General features: G+C 44.8%; 3 protein-coding genes across 6 annotated transcripts; 2 read left to right on the plus strand and 1 right to left on the minus strand.

The window, feature by feature from the left end:
- Positions 1–1389: 1389 nt before the first annotated feature.
- On the plus strand, positions 1390–3944 carry LOC131267242 (electron transfer flavoprotein-ubiquinone oxidoreductase, mitochondrial). 2 transcript variants are annotated; one of them, XM_058270062.1, is made up of 5 exons: positions 1437–1464; positions 1610–1700; positions 1876–1995; positions 2062–3196; positions 3281–3944. In XM_058270062.1, exons 2-5 carry the CDS (start codon positions 1670–1672, stop codon positions 3816–3818), a joined length of 1824 nt encoding a protein of 607 aa, XP_058126045.1. In that variant the 5' UTR covers positions 1437–1464; positions 1610–1669; the 3' UTR covers positions 3819–3944. The 2 variants fall into 2 exon arrangements, with proteins under 2 accessions (XP_058126044.1, XP_058126045.1); XM_058270061.1 differs by having other exon boundaries at positions 1390–1700.
- A 75-nt stretch (positions 3945–4019) lies between these two features.
- On the minus strand, positions 4020–5314 carry LOC131267243 (vesicle transport protein USE1). The gene is made up of 5 exons (XM_058270063.1): positions 5076–5314; positions 4680–5004; positions 4549–4611; positions 4345–4486; positions 4020–4280 (listed from the first exon to the last, which is right to left on the minus strand). Exons 1-5 carry the CDS (start codon positions 5216–5218, stop codon positions 4240–4242), a joined length of 714 nt encoding a protein of 237 aa, XP_058126046.1. The 5' UTR covers positions 5219–5314; the 3' UTR covers positions 4020–4239.
- Positions 5315–7263: 1949 nt separating this feature from the next.
- LOC131267704 (transportin-1) lies at positions 7264–13501 on the plus strand. 3 transcript variants are annotated; one of them, XM_058270643.1, is made up of 7 exons: positions 7264–7946; positions 8083–10002; positions 10072–10243; positions 10324–10419; positions 11238–11313; positions 11656–11830; positions 11904–13501. In XM_058270643.1, the coding sequence occupies exons 1-7, from the start codon at positions 7842–7844 to the stop codon at positions 12009–12011; spliced, it is 2652 nt and encodes an 883-aa protein (XP_058126626.1). In that variant the 5' UTR covers positions 7264–7841; the 3' UTR covers positions 12012–13501. The 3 variants fall into 3 exon arrangements, 2 of the variants coding, with proteins under 2 accessions (XP_058126626.1, XP_058126625.1); XM_058270642.1 differs by having other exon boundaries at positions 7264–7940; positions 8008–10002; XR_009178387.1 differs by lacking the exon at positions 11238–11313 and having other exon boundaries at positions 7264–7940; positions 8008–10002.
- Positions 13502–14894: the final 1393 nt, after the last annotated feature.

The raw sequence follows: 14894 nt of genomic DNA on the forward strand, positions 1-14894 counted from the left end.
TTTGTCGGCGTCTGGCGGTGGCGTTACAACAAGTGCATTCGGTGCACTCAAACCTTTAGCCAGAAAGACGTAGCCAGTTGTGGCCTAGGCTTGAAGCTGTCTGGCAGGATGACCCACAAATCGGGCTTGACCTCGTTTCCATGGGAAACAGTAAACTGGTCCATTTTTTTGGGTATTTAGGATTGAAATTGTGAATGAACGTGAGAAACCAGAACTAACGGATCCTTGAAGCACACTCCAAAAAAGTAGCTTGGCGCAAGGACGTAGAATCCTTGTGGGAAAAAATTATGAATGAAAACCATATTCTTTTTCTTGTTTGATATACCATAGGGACTAATTGAACGGTAATGTTCTGTTCATCTTTGTCATCTACCAAAGATCCCGAAGCAAGGATAGAATTTTCAGAATAATTCACTTGGTATGATCTCAAATGAGGCCCATAAGCCCTTATTCCAGTCGTATTTACACTTTTTGTGAGAGGTGTATCTAAAGTTGTGCAATTGGTGATATAAAACCCTTTTTTTTAATGAAAGATTAGTTCAAAGCGTTTTTCCTTCCATCGGCAACGCAACGGTACACAAATTCTAACAGAATTCGTGTGACACCCATCGCATACCCTTCAGGCGCAATTACAGCGTTTAACACATCAACTATAAACTCCGGCAACATATTTTTGTGGTAAAATTCCAAATGAGTCGTCATGTCTTCCACGATTGCGCCTGAAAGTTATGCAATAAGTGGCACATCAATTCAGTTTGAATATTTGTACCGTGGAATTTCCAGCGAGTGGACTGCGCTAGGTCTACCGAAAAAGGGAGTTTGTTATAAATTTGGGAAATAAGGCCCCCCCTCATATCGCACCTCTAGGTTGATTGCGTAGCCGAATTTTCATAAAATCATGCAAACATGCATGCGGAAGTTCATGTTGTACATCTTTTCTAGTATATCCATAATCTTTAATTTAACGAGAATTCAATTCATACGGTTCACACAACGGCATTTGTTTCACCCATTGCATACCTTTTAGGTACATCCGCTCACAAATGGTGCAGCCACAACAGCGATTTTGGCTGGGAGGGCTTTATTTGGGATTTTACCTTTTTTGTAAATCACACTTTCCTTCACAACAGCAACAAAATTGAAGTAGAATCGTTAACTGCGTTATCAGTCAGCATCACGGGATAACTAGACAGAGATGCAATAACTGATCACTGCCAAAAGGGAATTTAAGAATCACAAATCCAATCTGATTTAAATCCCAAGCGAATCAAATCTGATCCGAGTCCGTCAAATGGGATCCAACCCCTAAGAATCCGTCAAGGGAGCGAGTCTTGGAATCTTGAATTCTGCCAAAACAGCTGGATTCGTGATCCGATCAGTTATCATTTCTTATCACAGCTTTTCGGTTGTGGGACAGCTGTTGGCAATAAATTGAAATTATTCAATAGTGTACGAAAACGAAAAGTGAACCCGTTGCCGTTGTATGTTGTGTTCGTTAACATAACGCAGTGTTTGCGAGCAATTTCACAGTGATCCTTCAGCGACACCCGCAATCGACCTGTGTTATTGTCCGGTGTATTACTGGATTAATAATTAGGAGGTGTTTCAGGAATCAATTACATAACAAACGTGTCGAGTGTGTTCTCGACCGCGAGAAACTGCAACAAACATGGCTCGAAACATCCTTAACATTGCGAAGTGTAAGTTTGTCCCGAGAATAAATTGTATCGAGTCTTTCTTTTGCACACCGTGGCAGTGTACATTGGACTTTAACCTTCGAGACGGATTGTTTTGACAAGATGCTTGTTGTCGATGTTTTGCACAATCAAACGTAATCATCTTTGTTTCCCTGTTTTTTCTTCATTTCTTCCGTAGATACTCGAACGATTCTCAATCAGCAACAGATACGGTGCTACTCGGAAGCTTCGGCTCAGTTCCCCAAAATTACCACCCACTACACGATAAAACCCCGTGAAAAAGATCCACGATGGGCAGGTAAGAAAAACAGAAACGTTCCATCTATTGCATGCCTTATTAACGAACACATCACCTTCCTTCCAGAGGTCGACATGGAGCGCTTCGTGGACGAGGCGGACATTCTTATTGTCGGCGGAGGGCCGGCCGGCCTATCGGCCGCCATTCGTGCGAAACAAATCGCGGCTGAAAAGGGTCAGGAATTGCGTGTATGCTTAGTGGAAAAGGCAGCCGAAATGGGTGGTCATATTCTCTCCGGAGCCTGCTTGGATCCGGTCGCCCTAAACGAGCTCATCCCTGACTGGAAGGAACAGGGTGCACCGCTGAATACTCCCGTAACTCATGACAAATTTTCCTACCTCACGGAGTCGGGCAAGCTACCGATTCCGATTTTTCCCGGCTGGCCGATGGACAATCGAGGAAACTACGTCGTCCGGCTAGGGCACGTCGTTGGCTGGCTAGGTCAGCAGGCGGAAGCGCTCGGTGTGGAAATCTATCCCGGAACGGCCGCCGCAGAGCTGCTCTTCCACGAGGACGGCTCGATCAAGGGTATCGCTACCGGGGACGTGGGTATCGGAAAGGACGGTTCGCCTAAGGACACTTTTGCCCGCGGTATGGAACTACACGCGAAAACCACCATCTTCGCCGAGGGTTGCCGGGGACATTTATCCAAGCAATTGATGACCCGCTTTGGGCTGAACGCACAAAACGATCCTCAAACCTACGGTATCGGGTTGAAGGAAGTGTGGGAAATCAAGCCTGAAAACCATCAGCCCGGTTTGGTGGAGCACACCATCGGATGGCCACTGGATAAGAACACCTACGGTGGTTCGTTCCTGTATCATCTCAACGAGCCGACCCCGCTGGTGGCGGTCGGATTCGTCATCGGACTTGATTACGTGAACCCGTACCTTAGCCCATTCCAGGAGTTCCAGCGCTTCAAAACGCACCCGAAGGTGCGCGGAACGTTCGAAGGTGGTAGCCGTATTGCGTACGGTGCCCGTGCACTGAACGAGGGCGGTTTCCAGAGCATCCCGAAGCTTACCTTCCCCGGTGGGTGCTTGGTGGGCTGTGGGGCCGGTTTTATGAACGTGCCTCGTGTCAAGGGAAGTCATTATGCAATGAAGAGCGGAATGCTTGCTGCGGAGAGTGCCTGTGAGGCGGTTTTATCAGGTGCTACACAGGACAAGGTGGGCCTGGAGCCGACGGACTATACTGATCGGTAAGCAATTGTTGCACGAATCGAATCGAAAGGAATGGCGGATTTAACAGATCGTTTATAACCTTGTTGTATTATCGGTTGCAGCATTAAAGAATCATATGTCTGGAAGGATCTTTACAAAGTGCGAAACTCTCGCCCCAGCTTCCACACCGGCTTGGGCCTTTTCGGAGGCGTCGCGTACAGTGGCTTCAGCATTCTCGTTGGTGGCCGTGAACCGTGGACGTTACACCATGGATCACCCGATCACACCCGTCTCAAGCCGGCCAAGGAATGCAAACCGATTGAGTATCCGAAACCGGATGGAAAGCTTACATTCGATCTGCTCTCTTCCGTCGCGCTCACCGGTACCAATCATGAAGGCGACCAACCGGCTCATTTGACGCTCAAAGACGATACCGTCCCGGTGAAGAACAATCTAGCGATCTACGATGGACCGGAGTCACGGTTCTGCCCGGCCGGTGTGTACGAGTACGTGCCGAACGACGAGGGTGGCAACATGAAACTGCAAATCAACGCACAGAACTGCATTCACTGTAAGACTTGCGATATCAAGGACGTGACGCAGAATATCAACTGGGTGGTGCCGGAGGGAGGTGGCGGCCCGGCGTACAACGGTATGTGAAGCAACAGCGCCGTGATCGTCTTCCATTATTCCAGATCCGAAGAATGTTGCCCCAAGCCCGGAGCGAATTTGGTCGAATTTATCCGTTTAAGTAATAAAGTTTTTTTCCTATACAGTGCCGTTAAAAACACGTGGTTGAAAATGTTATTTTGTCCAAAGCTTATCCGAATGTTTAAAGAACAGAACTAGGCACTACTTATCTATATAAATTAGAAAATGCACTTGTATTTCGACGGAGGCAATAAAAATAATACAAAACATATGTAAATGGAATAACAGAAACGGAGAAAAAATTTGAAACTAATAATCACTCTTGGAATCAGACCTGCACAAACGCATAGTTCGAAATAGCTGCGTGTTTTTGTCTTTGCTTGCTATAGGATTTTGGGACGTATTATTCACCGACCGGGGTGGGGCCCTTTCAAACCTTCTTTTTCATTACTTTCATAAACATTACCATTGCTGCAACGAACAAGTCAAGGATTAAAAATGATTCACACTCAGAGGACGGTTTTAAAATACTTACTTATAAATACGACCATAACGAACACTATCATCAACCACATCCAACATCTGCATGCATTCTTTGTCTTTTCTTGCAGCACAGCCGATTCCGCTGTAAGCGTGGATGTATTTTTATCCGTCAATGTAGCAGACTTCGTGACAATCTGTAAAAAGAAAAATGGAGTTAGATTTCCCCCCGGTTTATTCGAAAAACCATTATCCATACCTCGGTGTCTTTCTTGATTATCTTATTGGCAGTTTCAGTCTGTTCCTTCAAGTTTCTCGTAAGCTGCAGTAAACGAAATCGAAAATATAATTTCGTAAACGATTGAGATAAAACCCCCACGACGCCCTTACCTTAAGCATATCTTCCGCCAGTTTCTCCTGGTCATCCGAGTATTGCTTGACCGTTTGCTCCAGATTCTCGGCCACCTTCTGACCCGCGCGTCGCCGTATCGTCGAAAAGTTTCCATTAAACAGCTCGTTGCGAAGATCTTTCTCGAACTTTTGACTATGGATTTGCCGCACCTCTCGCATGACGTCGTCCCCGACCGGGTCGACGGCTTTTGGTTTCGTTTTAAGGCGTAACTTTTCCTCGGCCGACGGTTCGACATAGTTTGAGGCTCGTTTCAGCTCGGCACTTCGGTTTTGGTACTCTTCGATGATCCGCTCTTCGGGTTTGCTGAAAATGGGTGGTGAGATTGTTATTGTTTTTCGGTTTGCGAAGGGAGTCACGGGAAACGGTTCACTAACTCGAACTGTTCATTCAATTCTTCAATCATCGTATCCAACGATCGCAGGTATTTGTTCAAACGCCAGTCATCCTTGTTCACCGTCACTATATTTTCGCACTGAGCTATGAGGGTGCGGATATTTATTTCCAATTTCGAAGTCATTGCTTTAATGTATGTTTTGGTTAGCTATGAAAGATAATCTATAAATGCACAGTTATCGACCCGAGCGAACTCCCCGGTCGAACGAACTACTCGTTTGTCGTGATGGCAATTATTTACAAATGTTACTTTTCCAAAACATTCCAGCTGTTGACAGATTGCTCCTTTTTCTTCAAATTTAGGATATGGAATACTCTTTTCACCGGGCTGCGAGAGTCCTCTGAAATTGTTAATTAGCACTATATTTATTAGTAAATTAGAAAAAATGAAGTTTTTCTCTCCTAATTAACTTTCAATTTTCGTGATTTTGATTGAAACATTGAATATTGCGTTCAAAATTCGACAATTCATTTTTAAGCGATATACTGTGGCTTTAGAAGTAGTGCTGCCAGTTCAAATCCGAAAGGCAAAACACAAAGCAAACTGCATTTTAATTTCATAAATGTTTGAAACAACAAATCTACCATCTATTTCGAAATGTTCAACAGCAATCAAATACTAAGATCGTTTAAACGCGCGCCATATGGCGCGCTGCAGCTTTATTCTAGTGGTGGGTAAACCGAATCCCAATCCAAGAAACAGTCGAAACAGTCCAAGCAGCGGATAGTGTTCCTTTGGAACTGTGGTCTTTGTGTACAAAATTTTGAAACGCCTGGTACCAGCGTATTTGGGGGAAAGGATAGTAGTTAGGACTCACACTCCTAATGCCGGTGAGCCAAGACTACCCGGCTATCTGTCTGGAAACGCCCGAAGTTCGTGGTTTTGTAAAGGAGTACAATGGTACAACAGGATGTCGAGAGAGATTAATCAAGCGTGAAATCTTAGGGAGTTCAAACGCCTATGCGCCGTATACGTGAAGCGGGTAGTCTGGTACTGTGCTTGCAATGTATTTAATTTAACTTAATAGAATGAATGAGTCTACATAGTTTTGAGACAAGCGCGCGTAAATGAGGACAATTGTTGGCCATGGCTGTACGAAAAGAACTAGTAGTATGTACACATCTCGCTGTAGTTGGATCCCTTTCTGTTCCTGATAGTGGCACCACATTATCAACCAAATTTAATTGGCGGTGAGAATTACAAACAGAGCAGAAATACCCTCTTACACGGAGTGGTGCTTCGTTAACCTTGGGGGACTCGTCGATTTACCTTTCGAGGTGATTGCTCGAGACCGTTGTATGGAAGGAACAAGATCAGGTTCCTTAAGTAGTACTGGTGGGTTTCACCACACTATCAATCAATGATAGCTGGCGGTGTTAACCAAAACTGTGCGAAAATACCTGCCCTACTCCGGAAAGTGATCTCTTTTTGCTAGTTGGGAAATCTTACCGCGTGGCCACATTAGGCGTACCATACCAAAAACTTGGTACGGTCGAGTGACAGTGTACCAGAGCCGATGGTGCGCTAGAAAGAGAGAAAAAACGGTTTTTACCACTTGGGCCGCACCAGTTTTTTGGTATGGTACGCCTAATGTAGTCACGCGGTAAGATGTACCCCCATGTGCAATCGATGGCGACCGTTGTATGAATGGAACAGAGTTGGATGCGATTGTTCTGGAGAGTATTGCCTCAATGCCCCCTTGCAAATCGCGCAAAAAACTCAATCTATGCAAACATTCTACCCAGCGTTCGATTTGAGTAAATTTAAATCAATTACATTGTCTCTAGATCGACTAGTTATGTGACTAATTCGACTCAAATCATTGTGAGTCGATTCAAACAGTTTAGGATCAAGTCAGAATCGAATCAAATCGAGTCCCAAACAAATCAAAACAGATTCGAGTCCTAAACAAATCAAATCAGATTCGAATCCCAAACAAATCAAAACAGATTCGAATCCCAAACAAATCAAATCTGATTCGAGTCCCAATCGAATCAAATCTTTAGAATCCGTCAAATGGGATTCGAATCCGTCAAAAGGGATTCGAATCTTTAGAATCCCTCTAGGGATCGAATCTTCGAATCTTCCGAGTTCCGATTCTGCCACCACTACAAAGAACCTAGGAAGGGATCTCTACTTCAATCCATCAAACGTTTCAGGCGCAGCAAAATCGCTTCATTTTGCGGCACAAAACCTATTGAAAGTAATTTATTCTAGAACGAATCGGCGCTTTTGACCGCGGTGCGTCCATTAATAGCGGTTACTCTGTGATTCACCGATCCTAGTTACCCCCCACAATCTGTTCGCCCAGCGTGTGCCAGTGCGCGACGACAGCAGGAAGGAAAGGAAGGTAGAAAAATTAGAAGGATTTTCTCGACAGAAGCACAGGGCACTTTCCACACGCGGAGCACACACAGATCCACACAGGTTCACACGGGCGCACTTGCAAACCCAAAGGCGCACACGAGACGCAGCTGCACTTGCTTATAAAAAAGGGCTCACTTGTGTTACCAAGATTAAGGCGACATTTTTTCTTCTATCCATCGGCGAACGTGTGTAGTAGGGCCGGAAAACGTTTTTCATTTGATTCGTCATCGCGTAGCCCACCCCCCCGCCGCCGGTTTTGGTAGTGCCGAACAAGAAGGAACCATTACTGTGATACAGAACAAAGGATAACTTTCGTTGGAAGCAAGCAAGTGCTAAAGCATCTTTTATCGTATCGTCGTGCTTTTTAAGAACCATCAACATGACGTGGGAACCGCAGCCGGATGGTCTGAACCAGATCATCACCTTGCTGAAGCAGTCACAATCAACGGATAATACGATACAGCGGGCGGTGCAGATGGTAAGCGTGGAATGAGGTCAACCATCGGGTTCGTCTTTCACACGTTCGATTATCTTCTCATTTGCAGAAACTCGAGGAACTCAACCAGTACCCGGATTTCAATAACTATCTGATTTACGTGCTGACAAAGCTCACATCGCAGGATGAACCGACACGCTCCCTATCCGGGCTGATCCTGAAGAACAACATCCGCATTCACGGAACGCACCTGCAGCCGGCCATCATCGAGTACATCAAACAGGAGTGCCTGATGGCGCTCGGTGATCCGTCCCCGCTGATCCGGGCAACCGCCGGTATCCTCATCACGACCATCGCAAACAAGGGCGGCCTGCAGAACTGGCCCGAGCTGCTGCCAACGCTGTGCGACATGCTCGACTCGCAGGACTACAGTGTGTGCGAGGGTGCGTTCGGGGCGTTGCAGAAAATCTGCGAAGATTCCGCCGACACGCTCGACAGCAGTGCGCTCAACCGTCCGCTCAACATTATGATCCCGAAGTTTCTGCAATTTTTCCGCCACTCGAGCCCGAAGATCCGCTCGAATGCGATCGCGTGCATTAATCAGTTCATCATCAATCGCACCCAGGCGCTGATGGTGCACATTGATACGTTCATCGAGAATCTGTTCCACCTGTCGTCGGACGAGGATCGGGAGGTGCGGAAGAACGTTTGCCGCGGGCTGGTAATGCTGCTGGAGGTGTGCATGGATCGGCTGATGCCGCACATGAACAGCATCATCGAGTACATGCTGATCCGGACGCAGGACTCGGATGAAACGTCGCTAGAGGCGTGTGAGTTCTGGCTAACGCTGGCGGAGCAAACGATCTGCAAGGAGGTTCTGACGCCCCACTTACCGCGGCTCGTGCCGGTGTTGGTGCGCGGCATGAAGTACTGCGACATAGATATCATTATCCTGAAGGGTGACGTCGAGGAGGATGAAATGATCCCCGATCGCGAGGAGGACATTAAGCCACGGTTCCACAAGTCGCGAACGCATACGCAGAAATCGTCGAGCGGTGCTAGTGCGGTCGGCAGTGGTGGAGATGGCGCAGCTCGATCGATGGAGGGCAATGACGACGACGAGGTCATCGACGATCCGTACGATGATATGGACGACGATAGCAATCTGTCCGACTGGAACTTGCGAAAGTGCAGTGCCGCCGCGCTGGACGTGCTAGCGAACGTGTTCAAGGACGACTTTCTGCCGATTCTGCTACCCATCCTCAAGGAGACGTTGTTCCACCAGGAGTGGGTGATCAAGGAGAGTGGAATCCTTGCGCTCGGTGCGATCGCCGAAGGTTGCATGAACGGAATGATCCCCCATTTGCCCGAGCTGATACCGTATCTAATTGCGTGTCTATCGGACAAGAAGGCACTGGTCCGATCGATCACCTGTTGGACGTTGTCGCGGTACGCGCACTGGGTCGTAAGCCAACCGCACGATCAGTATCTGAAGCCGTTGATGGAGGAACTGCTGAAGCGCATCCTCGACGCGAACAAACGGGTCCAAGAGGCGGCCTGTTCGGCGTTTGCCACACTCGAGGAGGAAGCTTGCACCGAACTTGTGCCCTACCTTGGCTTCATACTGAAAACGCTCGTGTTTGCTTTCGGAAAGTACCAACACAAGAACCTTCTGATACTCTACGACGCCATTGGGACGCTGGCCGATTCCGTGGGCCACCACCTGAACAAGCCGGAGTACATCAACATGCTGATGCCGCCGCTGATTCAAAAATGGAACATGCTCAAAGACGAGGACAAGGATCTGTTCCCACTGCTCGAGTGTCTGTCGAGCGTGGCAACGGCTCTGCAGTCTGGCTTCCTGCCCTACTGCGAACCCGTGTACCGTCGATGCATTTCGCTGATACAGCAAACGCTGAACCAGGATCTGGCCAGTACGACCAGCCCCGGACAGTATGAGCAACCGGATAAGGATTTCATGATCGTCGCGCTGGATTTACTTTCTGGGTTGGCGGAAGGGCTGGACGGTCACATCGAGTCGCTGGTTGTAAGCAGCAACATTATGCAGTTGCTCTATCAGTGCATGCAGGACTCGATGCCAGAGGTAAACTGGCCACACACGCACACACACACAGACGACGTTTTTGTCTATCATTACCATACACTCTTTCAGGTACGCCAATCCTCTTTTGCCCTGCTGGGAGACTTGACGAAGGCCTGCTTCCAGCATGTCCATCCACATATTGCCGATTTTCTCCCAATCCTGGGCCACAATCTGAACCCGGAGTACATTTCTGTTTGCAACAATGCGACTTGGGCGATCGGTGAGATCAGCATCAAACTGAGTAAGTACCACAACACAAACCGTCTATAGGGAAACCGAGAAGATACCGTTTACTACGGCTTCAATGTTGTTCAATTCCAGTGGAGGACACGAAACCGTACATTCCGATAGTGCTGACGCAGTTGATTGAAATCATCAACAATACAAATACGCCCAAAACGTTGCTGGAAAATACCGGTAAGTGAACGGATTTTGACCTTTTTCCCACTCACCAATCACCTTACGTCGCACCCAATCGATAAAATAAAACTTTTATTTATGTGCGCAGAGAAAAAGCCTTATTCCAACCGTTTGATAAAGTGTAACTTTTCTTTTGCGATTGTTTTTTTTTTCGTATTTCCACGTCATAAAAAATGTGAACAATTCTATTTGTATTCCCTTTTTGAATGTTCGTTTTTTCTTCCATATTTGTTAACTTTATTGTGCTATGTGACAATGTGTTGATTGTTTTGGGCGAATGTCAAACAGACCACCCATAGTTATTGGAAGAATTATCATACAACGTTGAAGAAAAGTATAATTAAAAGAAATTTTACTTCAGATTAAAAGATAACTTTATTGTTTATAACTTTATTGTTTTTACCAATGCAGTTTGTAGTTTCATTGATTAAAACGAGATGACATAATATAACAGGAAAAGTTGGAAAAATGTGTTTTTTTTTTGTAAAAACTCAATTTCCCCACCAATTACAACTGTACTGATGAAAATTTGGTTTAGCTTAAAATTTCGTTAATTGTGCACGATTTAATGGAAGAAAAACAAACTGCAAACTTGTTTTCGCCCTTAAATGTTAAACGAATTTTCTCCTACATGTTTTTAAGATTATTTAAAATTGCTTGGCCAAGATTCCGAACTTTGGCGTAAACTGTTGTGTGCGTAGAATAAAACAGATCAATGAAACCGTCCTATCCCGGTTCTTCATCCTCATCCGTACCATTTGCGCCTTGTTTTCTATTTTCTGTTTTTCTTTCTCTTTTTCCCTCTTCCTGTACAGCGATAACAATTGGGCGTCTCGGTCTCGTGTGCCCCGTAGAAGTGGCTCCTTCATTGCAACAGTTCGTTCGACAGTGGTGTGTAACTAAATTCTTTCGCAAGCTGCATATTGTTTCATGTTATTGTTGAGGCCACGTCGATTTATGTGACACACACACACACACACACCGTGCTTTGATTAGGCGCGAACATGCAAACAGTAGTTCAATGTAGTATTGTAGTCCAAAACTCGTTCGTGTTTCAATTTTCTGTAAAACTGTTATCTTACACAATGCGAGTGCATTACTGTTGAACATTATCGAATCATAGCCATTATCTCGCATACTGTAAAGAAGCTTCAAAACGAACGAACGAGTTAGGAATTAGTGAGTTCAACTTAACTTATCGCCTCTTTTTCAAATCCTCTCATCAATCCAAAGGTGCTCCTCATTGCGCAACATCCGAGACAACGAGGAAAAAGATTCGGCCTTCCGTGGCATGTGTCAGATGATCACGGTCAACCCGGTGGGTGTGGTGGCCGACTTCATATTCTTCTGCGATGCTGCCGCATCGTGGATGAACCCGAAGAAAGATCTCCACGAGATGCTGCAAAAGGTAGGTGGAGACAGGAGGATTCTCGGAAGGCAAGCTTTCTCGCTCACTCTGTGCTGTCTTCTTTTGCTTTTAGATTTTACACGGTTTCAAGATGCAGGTCGGAGAGGAAAACTGGAGCCGGTTCGTGGAACAGTTTCCGCCCCAGCTCAGCGAGCGGCTGGCGGTAATGTACAACATTTAAATCGTCAAGCGTTGCAGCAGATTAGCACGACGGTGGTACATTTTTATATTGCTATAACTCATTATCACCACGATCCGTACTCGATGAACGGTAGCAATGTTGTGGAAAGCAGTGGGGGAGGGAAGTGAGAAGCATCGGCAAATGAGGGAAATAATATCCATGAATTATCAAATTCTTGACAAGAGCTAGTGATCGGCAGCTTGTTTGATTTTTTTTAACAAAATGAATTGAGCGAGCGCTTTAATAGTGCAGATGGAATGCTATCACGTGCTAGCGTTAAAGTTAACACATTGCAATAAATTTGCGCTGTACACGTTAGAAAACAATTTGTTCATCAAACCAATAGAATTATATCTTAGAGGTAGATGGAAAATTATCGGTAAAGTATTTCTTCAGCGCGGTCGCCAATTAAAGGCTAATAACTTCAAACCTAATGCCACAACAGCAATGTTCTTTTGTTCGTGTAGAGATCCTACGAACGTCCGTCGTAAACGTGTACATCTTTGAACCGTGTGTGATATTATTTCACTCTGGCGTGCAGATGCTTCGTTGGGTTTATTTAATTTAGTTTTTATTTTTCTATAACAAGTAAAACCCCCTCCTCTAAGCGGGGTGCATGGAAAACTAGTGCACAGTTGAATAGCGATTTTTCAATTGTTTCGTTAACATTGAAGCATCCAACATCGCGATGTTTAAACGTAATCATTAACTCTCCCCCACTCCATCCTCCGATCCCATACTCCCCATCCTCCTTCTTTCCCTTATGAATAGAGAGAAGCAAAAACAACAAAGGATATAGAAACCAAAATAGGAATAGGAAACTAACACAAAAAGAGAAAGAGAGAGCAAAAGAAAAGTGCAACCAAACACTAGATGAAATTAGGCAGGCATGTGAGTAGAACACAAAAACTAATACTCTCCTTTTTGAGGACTTCCGTCACTTAGGCGGACGTAGGTGCTAGGGTATCTCCTCTAAATAGGGCGTAGGGCACAAAGAGAAGGAGAGAGAAAGGGAGAAAAAGAGCTAAATCGCTAGGGCATAGTTGAAGGGGCTAAAGGCGAAGCAAAGAAAACCTAAAAGAATAAAAAAAACAAATACAAATCTAGACGATAGGGCTGTGCGTACTCAAGTAGCATAAGTGATTCAGTGAAGCAACTAACTAGCAGCAGCAACATAGAGTGTAGGGAACACAGGGAAGCTAAAAGGAAACGGAAACATACCAAAAGCGGAATGATATCCAACATTGCCAAGTCGCCAAGAATGAGGAGATAGAGATTAGAGACTATTGATTAGTGGAAGGTGAATTTTAGGGCAAATCTTAACTAATTTCAAGACAGCATAGGGTAAATATGATAGGGAAATCTAGGGAAAACCCCCGGTAGGGAAATAATGTATGATTGGAGTGTGGATGAATGCATGTGTGCATGTGTGAAAGTTACGGCTATTATACTTTGGTTTTGAAATGCAGCGAATAGTGCAGAAAAACAAATGCATGCTATTAATTTATCGAAGTCGTGGGGCAGCGGGCTACTCATGTGTGTGTTTCCCTTAGTTTTCGGCACTAAGCCACAGCTACACGCCACAATGACAGGGCAAAGATAGGTGATATTATTAATAGGAGCAACACTGAACAAGTAGGGAACCAAAGGCAGGCAAACATAGGGCACATTAGGGCATACCGTATCCTCGCGTTCGCATTCGTTTACCTATCCGGGTTCGCGTTAACCAAAAAGTCTCCGTCGCGTCGGTTTCGAGTTCCGGGTCGCGTGTATCGTCGTATAATAAAAATCGGTCGTTCGTACAATTCATAATCCGCGGGTCGCGTCTGTTCATTCGTTCGTTCGTAAGCAGTAAATCACGGTTAAGCGTCGTTTTATTAGTCGTTGTAAGTAGTGTTTTGTTTTCCTTCCCTAGTTTCTGTACTTCATTTGTTATGGAGATAAATCATTAAACTTGTTAGCATGCATATCGGTACAAGAATTGTTTTGCTACTATCGAGATTTCCCAGTTATGTTGTTCAGCAAAGTATAAAACGTTACATTGATATACGTGTAGAATATAAGAGGTGGAATTTACGGAAGATAACTGATTTAAATGAATGGAATGTTTTTAAAAAGAAATTCAATTAAAGTAGAGATCACTGTAGAACACAAAAAAGTAAGATTACGGAGCGCAAGGCTGACGATTCCTGCAACTGGACTGGACGTAAGAAATAACTCTTGGACTGGTGCAACTTATAGTTTTTTTTTTGTTTTTTGTTTACACAATTCTTACTCGACGTACTGATCGTCCTCTTTTTAAGGCACCAAAAAAAAGTCGCAATTTAAAGACTACTGGAAATTCGGTGTATTTTGTGCCATTAGCCAGATTAAACATTTATTTATTGATTCCAACCACAAGACGCTAAACGAGAGGTAAAAGAAACTAATGTTGTTAGGGAACAATCAGAACGAAATATATAAATATATTACTTATCGACGACTTGAAAAAAATCTACAAATACACACACACATACGTGAGGGTGAGGCACAACGTCTGAGACGATAATAAGTATTCTAAAGCAACAATAACAGATACCATTCTGCAAAAAAAAAAAACAGGAACTTTACACACTCTAGCCAAAAAGATAAGGGATAGAAACAAAAGGAAATTAATCTAATTTATTAACTCAAACGCTATGCCAAATGGGAGGGCAGTTTGATGGACGGAGGCACATTTAGATCGTTAGGGACAAATAATAAGTAAGTAGGGACAACAGGTAACTTGTTAGGGATACTATCGGAAAATCAATCACAAAACTGTGCCAACGGGAAACTTCAACACACATTTCGTGTGTGTGAGGTACCGTGGTTAGCAAACTAAAAGACTGAACAGCAATCCAG

This window comes from Anopheles coustani, chromosome 2 (genome assembly GCF_943734705.1).
Source record: "Anopheles coustani chromosome 2, idAnoCousDA_361_x.2, whole genome shotgun sequence".
NCBI classification, from domain to species: domain Eukaryota; kingdom Metazoa; phylum Arthropoda; class Insecta; order Diptera; family Culicidae; genus Anopheles; species Anopheles coustani.

Excerpts from the sequence above, each read along its gene's own strand:
- LOC131267242 (XM_058270061.1), top strand. The coding sequence starts at position 1,670 with ATGGCTCGAAACATCCTTAACATTGCGAAGT. Across the intron at positions 1,701-1,875 it reads CATCCTTAACATTGCGAAGT|ATACTCGAACGATTCTCAAT; the intron begins GTAAGTTTGTCC and ends TTTCTTCCGTAG. Across the intron at positions 1,996-2,061 it reads AAAAGATCCACGATGGGCAG|AGGTCGACATGGAGCGCTTC; the intron begins GTAAGAAAAACA and ends CCTTCCTTCCAG.
- LOC131267243 (XM_058270063.1), bottom strand. The coding sequence starts at position 5,218 with ATGACTTCGAAATTGGAAATAAATATCCGCACCCTCATAGCTCAGTGC. Across the intron at positions 5,005-5,075 it reads GAATTGAATGAACAGTTCGA|CAAACCCGAAGAGCGGATCA; the intron begins GTTAGTGAACCG and ends ACCCATTTTCAG. Across the intron at positions 4,281-4,344 it reads CGTTATGGTCGTATTTATAA|CAATGGTAATGTTTATGAAA; the intron begins GTAAGTATTTTA and ends TGTTCGTTGCAG.
- LOC131267704 (XM_058270642.1), top strand. The coding sequence starts at position 7,842 with ATGACGTGGGAACCGCAGCCGGATGGTCTGAACCAGATCATCACCTTG. Across the intron at positions 10,003-10,071 it reads TGCAGGACTCGATGCCAGAG|GTACGCCAATCCTCTTTTGC; the intron begins GTAAACTGGCCA and ends ACACTCTTTCAG. Across the intron at positions 11,831-11,903 it reads TCCACGAGATGCTGCAAAAG|ATTTTACACGGTTTCAAGAT; the intron begins GTAGGTGGAGAC and ends TTTTGCTTTTAG.